This window comes from Diceros bicornis, chromosome 20 (genome assembly GCF_020826845.1).
Source record: "Diceros bicornis minor isolate mBicDic1 chromosome 20, mDicBic1.mat.cur, whole genome shotgun sequence".
NCBI lineage: Eukaryota > Metazoa > Chordata > Mammalia > Perissodactyla > Rhinocerotidae > Diceros > Diceros bicornis.
In genome coordinates, this window is record NC_080759.1 from 49,851,847 (window position 1) to 49,866,208 (window position 14,362).

The 14,362-nt window shown below is 41.9% G+C and overlaps 1 protein-coding gene across 1 annotated transcript in view; it reads left to right on the forward strand.

Annotated features, from left to right (window-relative positions):
- Positions 1-14,362, forward strand: part of ANKH (ANKH inorganic pyrophosphate transport regulator) — a 138,351-nt gene that overhangs the window by 76,300 nt on the left and 47,689 nt on the right. Inside the window, exons 2-3 of the mRNA XM_058564319.1 lie at positions 2,746-2,962; positions 13,439-13,557. Coding sequence (XP_058420302.1) covers positions 2,746-2,962; positions 13,439-13,557 — 336 coding nt within the window. The remainder of the gene's footprint in view (positions 1-2,745; positions 2,963-13,438; positions 13,558-14,362) is intronic.

Consider the following 14,362-nt stretch of genomic DNA (forward strand, 5'->3'; position numbering starts at 1 on the left):
GTATTTTATAAGTAATAACATCTTACAATCAAAATGTGATTTTTTTTTAAGTTCATAAAAATTAGTATGAACCTTAAAGTTCCTGGTAGAAAATACCAAGTTCATTCATTCATTCAACAAACATTTAGTGTTTATGATGTAGCAAGGTGGTAGGTGTAGAGTGGTAAACAAAATAGACAAAAATCCTGGTTTCTAGTGCCTTCTCTAGGCCAGTCAGTGCTTGGCACCCTGCACACTACTTATAGCCAATCTAAGGTCAGTTGGGTTATTTCTGCAAGAATACGTACCTTGGCCCAGGCCACTCAGTAGTTAAGTGATGGAAGCAGATCCAACTCAAGTCTGCACGGCTCTAAACCCTGTGCTCTTCCCTCAAATTATCATAATTGTTGAGCTTGGTGAAGCTTTCACACTCAGTCTTGCTGACAGAGCCATCATTCCCTTGTCCTTCTTTCTTCTCACCTGCCTCAGCCCTGGGTGTAGAACTCCATCAAGGAACTGTTGGTGGAAATAGAAAGCATTGCAGTGGATGCCCCAGCCAGGGCTGATGTCGTTTTAGCAAAGGATAAACAAGCTTTGCCAACAGGACACATAAAAAGTCTAGTCCTACATCATGTTGCTGCCCTCCTAGATGCTTTTTCAACTTGTGCTAAATAATACATGTCATTTAAATTTGAACAAACTTTTTAGCAATAAAAAAGTAAACAATTTACAGTCATAGATTTTGGGAAGGATGAGAAGGAAAAAGGACACACCATACGCTCTTCGCAGTGTCTGAGAGAAAGATGATTAGAAGTTGTCCTAAGTTGGGTGTTCTGGAAGCAGAACCTGTGTTGGGGATTCTTGTGCGAGTGATTTATTGAGCGAGCGCTCTCAGGAGAAGGGGAGAGGGAAGCAGTGGGCAGTGAGGAAAAGCAAGGATGTGGTCTCCACTGGAGACGAGCTTCCACCTGATCCCAGGGGAGCCTCTGGGGCGTGAATTGTACCAGATCGATCCCTCACTGAAGCAGAGGAGCTGATCTTTTGTAGGCCTGTGTCAGCCAGGCATTAGCTGCATGTTATCTGGGGGTCGGGTGTGGCTCCCTGGGAATGGGTGCACTGCCCAGTAAAGGGGATCTGGGTGGGACGCCGACAGCATCCATTATAGAAGTTCAAAAGGAAATTAATTCAGAAGATTATCAAGTGAGAAGTTTTGACACACAGCAGGAGCCCTCTGACTCGATATGCCTACTGAACACAGGAATATCATCAGGGAGTTGGTTTTTATTTTGCTTTAGGGTGTTAAGGTATTAGATCAGCTTTGGTAGAAGGAAATTTTGTTTCTAAGGATGGCATAATGGCAGGTATGCTCTGCAAAGGCTGAGAAGGTTCTTATGGAATTTTTTAAGTTATTGTTGGAAAAAGGAAAAGAGAATTAGAGATATAATTGGAAACCATTGTCATAAACTAGCTTATATAATACCAACTTTGTCAGAAGAATGATACTCAAACTCCTACAGCTATGATACATTTTTAATCTAGATTTTTCTAAAATCATTTTACACATTGGTATTTTCCTGTAAATACATTTTTGCTAACAGTGCTTTGCATAGAATGTTCAACTATATAATGGTGGATACATGTCATTATATATTTGTCAAAACCTTTGGAATATACAACACTGAGAGTGAACCCTAATGTCAACTATGGACTTTGACTGATAATGATGCATCAATGTAGGTTCATCGATTGTAATACGTGTACCACTCTGGGGCGGGATGTTGATAGTGGGGGAGGCTGTGTGCACGTTGGGGCAGAGGGAACTTGGCAACTCTCTGTACTTTCTGCTCCATTTTGCTGTGAACCTAAAACTGCTCAGAGGCAATGTTCTGGAGACATATTTTTAGTAAAGTTCTCTCCACCTGGATATCCGTTCCCACCATCTCCAGTGTAATTTCTTTGTCTAGTAGATGGGAAAGGTAGTTTGGAAATGCCATCCTGACAAGCCTCCCAGTACTTCAGAGGGTCCCTCATGGAGGATGATCAAAATAATCAGAATATTCTATGACTGCATCTTCTTGAGCAAGGATTATCCAAAAACAGTGTATTTGGTTTGAAGTTTTCTTTTCATATTTGTCTGCACAGAGCTCAGGAATATATTTCAAGTTAAAATACAGTAAGAATCAGGTGAATAGCATCCACTGATGGTGTACTAAATTCCTTCAGTACCTTTTCTCATAGCATAGAACTCACTCTATGCTGTGAAGGATACCTACATAACACATACAAGGCATTTCAGGTTATGTGTGCGCATGCATGTGGATGCACACACACAGACACACACACACCTTCCTTAAAGAAAAAGGAAACCATAACCCACTCCATATGAAGTGATTGACTCATTTCCAGAATGCCTGTTACTGTTATGTAGATTCAGCCTACAAATAAAATTTAACATGTTAAGTTTTTAACCAGAACTTCTTAGAATTATTTTCTGATATTAACATTATATGCTTGTTGGGTTTTATTCTATTACTTTAACCCCAATGGACAGGTATCTCCCCCACAAGAAGGTATTTGAAACTGAAGTTAATATGGATGAAAATGAAAACTAATAACCTTTATCAAATTACAGTAAGATTTACCCTATAAGCTGCTTAGCGTTTCTATAGAAACATGATCTACTGAGTTTTATTTTAGAAATGTGATTCTCTAGAGTTGAGACGACATTTCTAACGCTGTTTGTGGGCTGTCTTTTCTCCTCCGCAGGCCTTGAACCGGGGCATTGCTGCTGTCAAGGAAGATGCAGTGGAAATGCTGGCCAGCTACGGGCTGGCGTACTCCCTAATGAAGTTCTTCACAGGTCCCATGAGTGACTTTAAAAATGTGGGCCTGGTGTTTGTGAACAGCAAGCGAGACAGGACCAAAGCTGTCCTGTGCATGGTGGTGGCTGGGGCCATCGCTGCCATCTTTCACACCCTGATAGGTAAGGCTGTTGACCATCACTTAAAGATCTAGCATTGGTAATTTCTTATTCCTTTTAATTTATTTGAATGTATTTATTATAATAAGTGACTTCTGCCATAATTATCAAATATTTCTCATGAAAATTTCAAGGGATGGAAGGAGCACAAGCTCCTAGCTCAAGAAAAGAAAATGTGTTTTCTCTGGGAAGCTGTAGTTTTGTTTCTTTGATTCCCAAACCTGGTGTCAGAGAGGGAGAGATTTCATTAATAGGTGATCAGATCTAGAATTAGCATTCGGTAAGGTCAACAAAATGGCAGGTGCTTTTGTTAGAGACATGCATTATTGTACAGACTCATTTAATCTTAAGAATAAGAATAGAAGGATTGTTGTATAGAATTAATGTTTATTATCAGTGATAACAAATGTCAGAGTATTTTATGTATTAAAATTAACTTATTTTAGAGTCTCATTATTCCATTTTATTCAAAGATGAGACTAAATACTCTTTGTGTAACGTTCTTTCCATGAAAAAATAAGAGCTATATTATACAGACAGTGACTGCCTACAGTTTCACCAAGACCTTGGAAAAGCATGTTTCTTTAGAGCTGGAGTTCTCCCTCTGCTGCCTTCTCAGTGGTGATAAAACCCCAAGGGCATGATTTCAGAACTTGGTTTCGAAACAGCTCTGCTTACCTGGTGTCAAAATTGAGTGGCACATCTATTGAACCCAGTTGCATAAAACCTGTGGACGACACTTCTTAATCCATTGTGTACCTTAAAATTGGCACTGGTTGTATGAGAACCGTGAATGTCAGTGTCGAATAAAGGAGCCAGAAGATTAACCCAAACAATGGACAGTGTATTCAGATGGCAGCTAATGTTTACTCATATAACTGTGAGTCTAAAAGTAAATGGAGTGAGGCCTTTGTGGTTTTCCTTCTTAATGTAGCAGAGAATTTTGTGTTAAGAACAGCGTGGAAGAGATGATGCTACTGCTGCGCCAAATATTCAGCCACAGTGTTGCTATTGATCATCTAATTTGGGTTTGGAGCTTCAAGGCATGGGGTAGAGAGGAGAAGCCTTTCTTTCCCTCAGCTGATGCCCTGAATACTAACTTATCCGCTGAGTTTCGAAGAAAACTTCTGCAGCCAGATTTGATCTGGGCCATTTTCAAAGATGTTTTAGTATTTGAGAAAATTCCATACATGAAATGAATAGGTCCACATAAATTTTTGTCTAAAGAGGTAAATGAGTTCTCTTGAGCTACTAGTCTTTTTATTTGGATTTCTAAGTAAACCTCACATTCCCTGTTTTAGTCATGGTTAAATAAGACTTTGGGACTAACAGCTAATTACTAGCTCTCAGTAATTATGGAGGAAAAAAGCTGAGTGTACTGTGTTACTGAAATTGTTGTGAGGAACCTGTGGTCATTGAAATAAAAATCAACATCATTTTCTAAGTTAAATCTAAGTTTTTCAATTTTAAAACGGAATCATAAAATCTTTTTTTTTTTTATAATTTTATTTATTTATCTTTCTTCCCCCCAATGCCCCAGCAGATAGTTGTGTGTCCTAGTTGCACGTCCTTCTAGTTGCTGTATGTGGGACGCGGCCTCAGCATGGCCGAAGAGGTAGTGCGTTGGTGCGCGCCCGGCATCTGAACCCAGGCCGCCAGCAGCAGAGCGCAACCACTTAACTGCTAAGCCATGGGGCCCGCCCCTGGAATCATAAAATCTTAAATTTGAATCAAAACAGTTCTACATCCAAGATATATTTAATAATCATTTTTATCACTTTTGAAATTTTTACAGTTATAGCTTTTTTCTTTCTCCCAAGCACGCTTTCTGCAATTGCTAAGAAAGCACATACCAATTTCTTTTGAACATTTAAAACTCAGATTTTAATAACTTGTCATCTTCTAGTTTGTTGGTCTCATTTCAGTTTTCTGCCTGACTGTTGAATCTCTCTCTCTCTTGCCTTCTGCTGCATTGGGCATCTTGGCTCACCTTCTTCCTTCCTTATTTAGTTATTCTGTAAGCTTTTCTCTACCCAGATCTTGCCTGTTCTTTGTTTCCCATAATCTTGACCACAAGCTCCAGATGGAGTGTTGCTCTCGCTCCAGCCCCTCTTTCTCCTACCGTCAGTCAGCATCCCTCCACATCAGTTTCTACTTTGTGTGTCACCTACACTAGACTCTTCGATCTGTTTTCACGTCTTAGTAATGCTGAAAACAGCTACTTACGTTTCTACATAAATGGTCAGCTCTGGGATAACTATGCTGGTGACAGGGGAACAGTGACATTGATCAACCGAAAAAGCAATTATGCCTAATACATTTGACTTGAGGAACCGTTGTATGCTATCAGGCAGTCTTCCTAATTATATCCGCTTGGACTGATACTGAAATGAATATATACTCCCTGCATGATCAGCTTTTGAGGGGCCTGCAGTAAGGGCAGGAAGCTGTATATTACATATTCACCATGCTTAACTCACGGAGTGGAAATATGAACCCGAGTCGTCTAGGCTTGAAACTTAATTTCTCTGTATTCTTTTGTTCAGGCAAAACTAGTCTAATTGCCTTACACTTTGCTTTTTAGGTGCTATTTCCCCATTGCCTTAATGAATTTCTTTCTTTGATCAAGAACTTCTAACTCTTCAATGGCATTTATATAAGGACACGTGAGAGCGTAAAGAGGGAAGAGTCTTTATTTTGGGGGTTGGTTCTGAAAGGGCTCACGGAGTGCGTCATCTCTTAACTGCCTCTGACAGCATGGTGTATTTCAGCAAAACTCTAATTTTTCCCTTATCTTTGAGATAAGATGGAGTCGAGAATTTGACCCAGTGCTCTAAATTAATTTTTTGCTGTAACCGTATAAAATTCCAAATGGTGACTCTTCTCACCTATTACGCTTCTGTTAATTCAGTCTGGCATCAGACTTGTGGTTTTAACACCACTCCAGCGTTCTGTGTGTTTTCAGTTTAATGGCCAGCTCTTCTTTGCTCCTGTTTGCTTTGTTTCCCGCCTCGCCTGTTTATTCATTTTATTCTTTACAATATTAGTTACTTTTCCCAGCATGATGCCTTCTCTACATTTAATGAATGTACTTCTCTTTTTAGATGTTCTCAAACACTGATAAAATCCATCCGTTTTCCCTTATGATGTTGTTAATATGAATGTTAACTCTAAAGAGATCCACTACCGGTGTTAATAGAGCTGATCTTCCTGCTTTGGATATTGGGGGCTTTGACTAAAGGAGGGTGAGAGTCAGAATTGTCCTTTGTTTAACTCACTTTTAAAATAATCCCATCCCCGTCTGTCCTGGCAGTGGTCCAACAAAATATTTATTGGACAAGTAGTATGTGCATGTCATTCCAGGTCCTACTGATCAAAAGTAGGGAACAGAGCTGAGAGAGGTACAAAGGATATGGTGGCCTGATACACCCTTCTCCTTAAGTAGATGTAGTTGTGCATGTTCAGCGCTGATTTCTAGAAAAACATTGGCAAAAGCTGTTTTCAGCCAGTGAGAGCTTTTGAGAGATGGTAGAGGCAAACCAAAGTCAAAATGGGGGGAGTTAAAAACCACCCCTGGACTGGAGAGAGCAGAGCGACAGCAAGAAAACAGACAAGAGGGAGCTCTTGGTGAGGAAAAGATGTGGGAGGCACACAGTAGCCACGCATTTATAAATCAGGGGGAAAGTAAAGCAAGAAAGAGTTCAGTGTTGAATGTCACAGGTACAGTGGATGCCCTGTGCTGGGTCGGGGCAGATAACAGGGGAAGGAGGTGTGGAACCTGAGACTGTACAAGAGCTCAGTGGACAACTCTGATGGCAAAAGGGGAAGAGAGGGGGAGAGAGAGGGAGGGGGAGGAGGGAAGTACAATGTAGAAAGAGGACCAGGCAGGGAGGGCATTATGCAGTGAGCCCTACAGTTGTATCTGAGTGTCCTGGAGATCCTTTGACACCAGTGGGAATTTTTGTGACATCTCAGGGACAACCATATTGAATAAAGCAGATTTATTGTAGTGTTCATGTAAGTATATCTAATGCAGCTTTAACCAAGAAAGATCTATATATTCTATTTATTTGCTTCGTTATAACCTCATGGTCTCTAAAGAAATTTTTAATATTTAGAAAAGTTAGATGTATTTTACCATTCTGCATCATCTCCTTGGTTCTGAACTAGTGCCTTGGTTAGGTACTTTTAAGAATTTTTTTTCCCAAAGGTTGTGTATTCTCTGATGCTTCCAGGCATTAGAGAAATCCTGATTTCCAGCATAATCTTCTCTATCTTAGATTTTTTTCCCATTGTGGATGAACCTTGACACTCCATACTTTTCAGTATCTACTAATAATCTACCAATCGCTAGAGGCTCTTCTTCACTTAGAAGGATGTCAAATGTGAGCATCTCCAGCTTTGAAAAACCGGTTTCAGATGTAGCTCCTTACAGTGAAAGGGTCATAGTCGGACATTTGAAATAGGCATAGGTCAGAGAGCACTAAAAGCTCTTTTATAGTGTCACCCATTGTTAATGGTGCTTGCCCCAATAAAGGAAAGAACCTTTTACTGGGTCCTTTTCGTTACATTTGCTGTAAAGAATTCTTCTTCCTGTGTTTCATATTCATTTTCTCTGATTTTTTTTTTTTTGTCTTTTTGGACCCCACTGGTGAGCCAGGCATTCTCCTCTCCTTCCTTGCGAGACATACACATGGTTATTAGTTTCCCCAGACATGGCTAGAGCAGACCCCACTGACCATACAGGCAGTTCCCCCGGAATGCATGGTCGGGATTGTGAGGGAAAGAGCTCTAGAAAATGTAGCCAGCAACCCCCACCCCAAAAGCTTATGCAAGAAGTCAAATGAGTAGACACTTGGAATTGTGTTGGACTGACAGACTTGAAATCTAGAAGGTCCACTGGCCCCATAGTTCATGTCTATTCTATGTGCCCCATAGCCTGGCTCTAGATACTCGATGAAAGTATTTCTGGCTTTTTGTTCTTGGCCTGTGTTGGACAACTGCCCATAAGTGTTCCTTTTTAAGCTAAATTGTACCCACTACTCTTGTCATGGACTCATCTCTGAGACATCATTTTTTTAAATTGCAGGGCATGGGGTTTGCCACCACCAGACCTTAATTTAGGCCAGCGGTCAAGGTGCAGGTGTTATCCTACTTCTCCCTCAATTAATCTGTAAAAGAGAGGAAAACTTGCTGACCTTGTATTTGGTTTCATTTGGGTCCAAGTTGATTTCACCTGCATGGAAATTAGTATTGCCCGACCTCCTAACTCACATAGGTATAGAAACCGTTGCTGTGGGTTTTTTATTTCTTTACACGTTTATTCTCAACAATGACCGGTAAGGACTGTTCCATGTTCCAAGCAGCCTGGGCAGTCAACAGAGCACAGGGGAACAAAACTTTTGCGGGTTCTTGTGCTCCTACAGTGAGCAGTTGAAGTAATTTCTAGAGTGGTTCTGTCTGCCAGTCTTCCCTTGTCAACAAACTTGTCCATTATTCATGGATTGTAAACCAGCCGTGTAAAGGATGACTTAATACAATTTGATATAATTTAAACCAACAAGGGTGCCAGGAACGAACAGGCAGTTTCAGTATAGTCTCGTAATTTATCACTATGTAACAAACCACCAATACTCAGTGACTCAAAACACACGCATTTATTCTTGCTCACCAGACCATGGGTCGGCTGGGTGGTTCTTTTGGATGTGGCTGTGCTCGTGGTTTTATAGTCAGCAAGAGGCAGGAGGAGGCTCTGCTGTCTGGGCGGGCTCACTGAGGGGCTGTCAGCCGACCGTAGGCTCGTCTGCATGACCTCTACTGGGACAGCCGAGCTCTCTTCCACATAGTCTCGCATCCTCCACCAGTGTAGCCCAAGCTTGTTTAGACGGCCGTGGCTATATTCCAGTGAGACGACAGAGACACACAAGGCCTCTTGAGGCCCAGATTCACACCATCACTGCCACTGCACGCTACTGGCCAAAACAAATCACAGGCCAGTCCAGGGTCAAGGGGTGGGGAAATAGACTCCAACTTTTACAGGAGGAGCTACAAAGTCACATTGCAGAGTGGGGATATGAGGAGGAGAGAAGAAGTGGGGACATTCCTGCAGTCTACCCCAGTCACTTCTTGGGGGGCTTACAGACTCATGCATTTATTCAATCAGTATATATTGAACACTTACTACGCGGCAAACACTGGCTAGATCCTTGGAATTCAGACATGAGTAAGACATGTTCTCTAGAAAGAAGCAGATACTGTCCCATAAATTGTTACGAACCCCACTCTACCGAGTCTTGATACCAATGAGGTAGAATTTATGTTCTTGTGTTTAAATTTCACATTTACTCTATTTTCTTTGTACAGGGGTTATAATATCTTTCCAAGGCCTAGGCAGTGTTTGCACCGCCATCTGCATATCTTCCAGATAAATGTTGCCCAGTGTAGATTATAGATGAGTATATCATATGTCTGTGTACCAGCCCTCATGCAAGGAACCAGCCTCTTCACAGCTGGGTTAGTTGGCACAGTGCCTGATGCTTATAAGTCATTCAACCATATTTGCTGAAGTGATTTAAATATCAGCCATACAAACACACACACTTTGGAACTGATACGTTAGAAACAGAGGGGTGAAGCTACCTGCTCCTGTGTGAAAAGCCTATAAACAGAAGATAGTGGGACAATCAACAGTACTTGTGCATGAGAACTTGAGAATTTGAATTAGAACAAGAGTTCTCAAATTTGCCTCTTGGAAATATACATATTGTCCTGTGACTAAAATGGGAGGAGGGCTTTCTTCTCAATTTCTATGGGAAAATAGAGGTACATAGACTTGTTTTGATTAATATTAATATTTCGTGGCATTTTGCAACAAGTGCTAGTAACTGCTAGATGACCAAGCTTGAGAACCACTGATTCTGGAAAGGCTCCCTGGACCTGGTGGGCTGAGGTCAGAGGAGCTAGGGATTTGAATGGCCCTTCTGGTTTCTTCTTGTTTGGGCGGGGTCAAAGCTGTCTTACCTGTGAACAGGTCAGGTCGATGTGCCCCTGCTGTGGCTACATCAGGAAATCCCTTTACATCTGTTCAAAAACCTTGTTTAATTTTTCTTTTTAATTTTCTGCTCTTCATAAGGAATAGAAGCTGTTTCAGAACAATCTTGGTAAGGCAGTTTATAGAACTCAAAGGTTATTACATGCTGTTAGGGCAGCTAGCCTGGTAATTATGGACTCTATGCAAAGCACTTTAAACAAATCACCCCAGCCAACAGCTCCAGCCAGAAACAGCTCCAGGCCCAGGAGGGAGGGAGAGGAGGGGAGGGAGGGAAGGAGAGAGGGGTGAAAAACAGCTGCTGGGATTTCACACTGAACCTCACAGGGTGGAAGCAACCTTTGTACAGTAGTTATCATCAGACCAGAAGAAAAATGGGGAGAAAAAGCCTCTTTCCTTGGCCTCCAGATTTTTCCTCTAGTAGCTGAAAGAGGAAAAGAAGTAAAAAGAAACAAAAGTAGCCTTGGGCCTATAGATCCTAAAGTACCTGGAACCTGGGGACCCAAGAAGAGCCCTGTGGGAGCTGCAGGCTGGGAAAAGTGAGGTGGGGGTAGGGGGGCGCATGCTGGCGGAGTGAGAAAGCTGGGCGGGCTCCTCACCTGCACTCCTTCAGACCCTGTCAGACTTGAGTGTTTACAATTCATTACTCTGCATAAACACATCGTTTTTATGTTTTAGTTAAAATATTCTAATAAGTGGATGTATTTACATAGGGTAGAGAAGCTTATCTCTATTGATCTCTGCACCCCCCCAGCCCACGCAAGCAAATGGCACGCCTTGCTCTCGCCTGCTCGAGTTCATATGTTCCATCTTTTCTTGCCACTACCCCAGAGTCTCACAGGAAAGTCACGCTCTCCCTTTCTCAGAAGCAGCCTGTCTGAGTTTGTTAGGGCTGTCGGAACAAAGTACCACAAACGGGGTGGCTCAAACAACAGAAATTTATTGCCTCACAGTTCTGGAGGCTGGATGATGGAGGTGTCTGCTGAGTTGGTTCCTTCTGAGGGCCGTGAGGGAGAATCTGTTCCAGGCCTCTCCCCGGCTTCTGGCAGGTAGCTGGCCATCTGTGGTGTTCTTGGCTTGGAGGCACGTCACCCTGTTCTCTGCCTTCACGTTCACATGGCGTTCTCCTTGTGCGCGTCTATCTCTGCGTCCAGATTTCCCCTTTTTAGAAGGACACCAGTCATATTGGATTAGGGCTCACTCTACTCCAGTATGACCCCATCTTGGCTAATTACATCTGCAATGACCCTGTTGCCAAATAACAGTCACATTCTGAGGTACTGGGGGCTAGGATTCAACACAGGAATTTTGAGAAGACACAGTTCAGCCCAGAACACTGCCCTCTTGATCTCGGCCTTTCACCAGTTTCTCAGTCCCAGCTTTGGCCATATGGTCAGGTCCACTCAGCCGGCCTTTTATATCGACTCCAACCTTTACCAGGGAATCTTAGCTCATGAGCTATTCATAGCCAGCCTGGGCTCCTGCACTTAGCATTGCATTGCTCTGCTCACCCAGCCTGGCTGCCTTGACCGTTGCCAGCGGCCTCTGCCAGGGTGGGGACAGTGGAGCGGGCAGGGTCAGAATTGTCTCCTTGCAGATCTCAGCTCAGTGAACGTTTCCTGACTGGATGAAAATGAATAAACCGCAGCAACAATAAACTTTGAGACAAAATTTCCAAGGTTCGGCACCCAAAGTAGACCCTTTGTAGATTAAGTGACAGCTTCATCCTGCCTTTGTGTTTCTGTCAGCTTATCTTACATCCCACTGCTCTCCTTACCTCGCTGCAAAGGCGGGCTGGAGCTCTCCCTGCCTGCCTTCCCCCGTCAGCTCAAGGCCCCTCTAATCCGCTTTCGGCTGTGCTCCTTCTGATCCAGACAGGGACACCACAGCTGCCTCCTTCCGTCCTTGTCCCCTTGCCTTAGCTAATCCCACCTTCCCACATCTTTTCTCTTTCTGCCCTGTGTCCCCCTCCCTCCTGGGTTTCTCTTCCTGCTGCCTCGGTGGCTCTGCTGGTCCAGCCGCACTCCACACCTGACACCGTTTCTCACCTGGCACCTCACCTTTTAGGTTCCACCTCTGCCCCCCCTCAGAGGACCTGGACCTCTCCTGCTGCATTTGCCTCCCCCACCCCCTTCTTCTCTGGATGTCTTAGCCCATCCAGTGCCCTTCCCTTGGAAATCACTTACCTCTGCCCCCACTGAGATTCCCCCTTTTGTGCATTTAAATATCCCTGATGTCATCCTGAAGACCTCACTTGATTCAAAATTCCCACAATTCAAGACTAATCCCAACAAAGGATGGAGAGTTATTTCTTTTTCCAGTTAATGTGGTAATAAGTCATCCCCAAACTTTGAAATGGGAGGAGGGATTCTTATTATTTCACGTAAAGTGAGACTCTCACTGTGTTCTATCTCCTTTCTGATTTCAAAGCTGTTCCTGTAGTTGTCAAGTACATTAATATTTATATTTATAAAAGAATGAAAACAGCAGGAACACTACTGTTAAAGCACTATGTAAAACACTATGAAAAACACAAAGATGATTATTTTCCTATATAGTCTAAACGTGTACCAATGAGGTAGAAAATAGCTTAATATTTTATTTAATCTTTGCTAATAATACCTAATGTAGCTAATTCGTTAGGAAGACCTTTCTCTTTCTTCCTTTTTATTATCCGGCACCTACACATTCATTTGGTACATTTTGGGTAAGTGCCATTATGTTCCAGTCACACACTGGTCACAAATCCCAATGTTGGAGGGACTTCAAAAGCACCTCAGAGATATCATATTTCCACTGGGCAGGACTATACCCAAAGTTGCCACCCTTCTTTCAAAAAATGAAACAAAAGAAATGTCAAGTGGTGAAAAGCTAGCTTTAACATTTTTATTGAAAAGGGATATTAACATCTAGAAATTTTCTGTGAAATAATTAAGAATATGTGTAAACATTTAGCTTCCAACCTATCCATTAAGCATTCTTTTATGATATCAAAATAATGGAAATAACCTAAATGGACAATAATGGGAGATTGAGTAAGTTGATGCTGAGTAAACCTGCAAAAAGGAATTCAGGGCAACCATTACAATGTAGAAGCGTATCATGGAAAGATGTTCATGATTTACAAAAGAGTATATCTATAGTGTGATCCCATTTTTATCGTAAGACACACATGCATACCCCACATTCACCCACCACACCCCCCCCATAAAAGAACTGGGTGATTAGAACCCAGAGTGTTAACCGTGACCCCCTCTGGATAGAAGGATGAGATTGTAGATGATTTTCTTCTATTTGTTCATCTAAATTTTCTAATTTTTCTACAAAAGATACATATTGCATTTAAAATTGTTTTTTAAACCATGAGATAAAAAGCATATGAAGATAACTTTTTCTAAGTGTAGCCATATGTGTTTTTTGACCCTTTGCAGCTTATAGTGACTTAGGCTACTACATTATCAATAAACTGCACCATGTGGATGAGTCGGTGGGGAACAAAACGAGAAGGGCCTTCCTGTATCTTGCTGCCTTCCCTTTCATGGATGCAATGGTGAGTAGAGAAGATGGTTGCCTTTTTTTTTAATTATGCTAAAATATACGTAACAAAATTTACCATTTTAACCATTTTTATGTGTACAGTTCAATGGCATGAAATACATTCACATTGTTTTGAATCTTCAGAACTCTTTTCATCTTGTGAAACTGAAACTCTGTCCCTATTAAACACTCCTTGTTCCCCCTCCCCACCGCCCCTGGCACCACCACCATTCTACTTTCTGTCTCTGTGCATTGGACGACTCTAGGGACCTCATATGAGTGGAATCATACAGTATTTATCTTTTCGTGACTGGCTTATTTCACTTCACATAACGTCTCTAAGGTTCATCCGTAGCATATGTCAAAATGTCCTTCCTTTTTAAGGCTTAGTAATATTCCATTGTATGTATATACCACATTTTGTTTATCCATTTATCCATCAATGGACACTTGGGTTGCTTCCACCTTTTGGCTATTGTGAATAATGCTGCTATGAACATGGATGTACAAATATCTCTTTGAGTCCCTGTTTTAATTCTTTTGGGTATATACCCAGAAGTAGAATGCTGGATCATGTGATAATTCTGTTTTTAACCTTTTGAGGAACCATCATACTGATTTCCACAGCAGCTGTGCCATTTTACATCCAGCAGTGCAGAAGGGTTCCAATTGACCACTGACTTTTAACCAGTCCATCTGGTCAGTTTATTTATGAGAATTGTCTGTATTTGCCACAAGATGTGGTGGGAAGCAAGAGAGCCCATTTGAACATTTTGATTCAAATATAAAGTTCTTTTCTGATATATTCAGGATCAAGG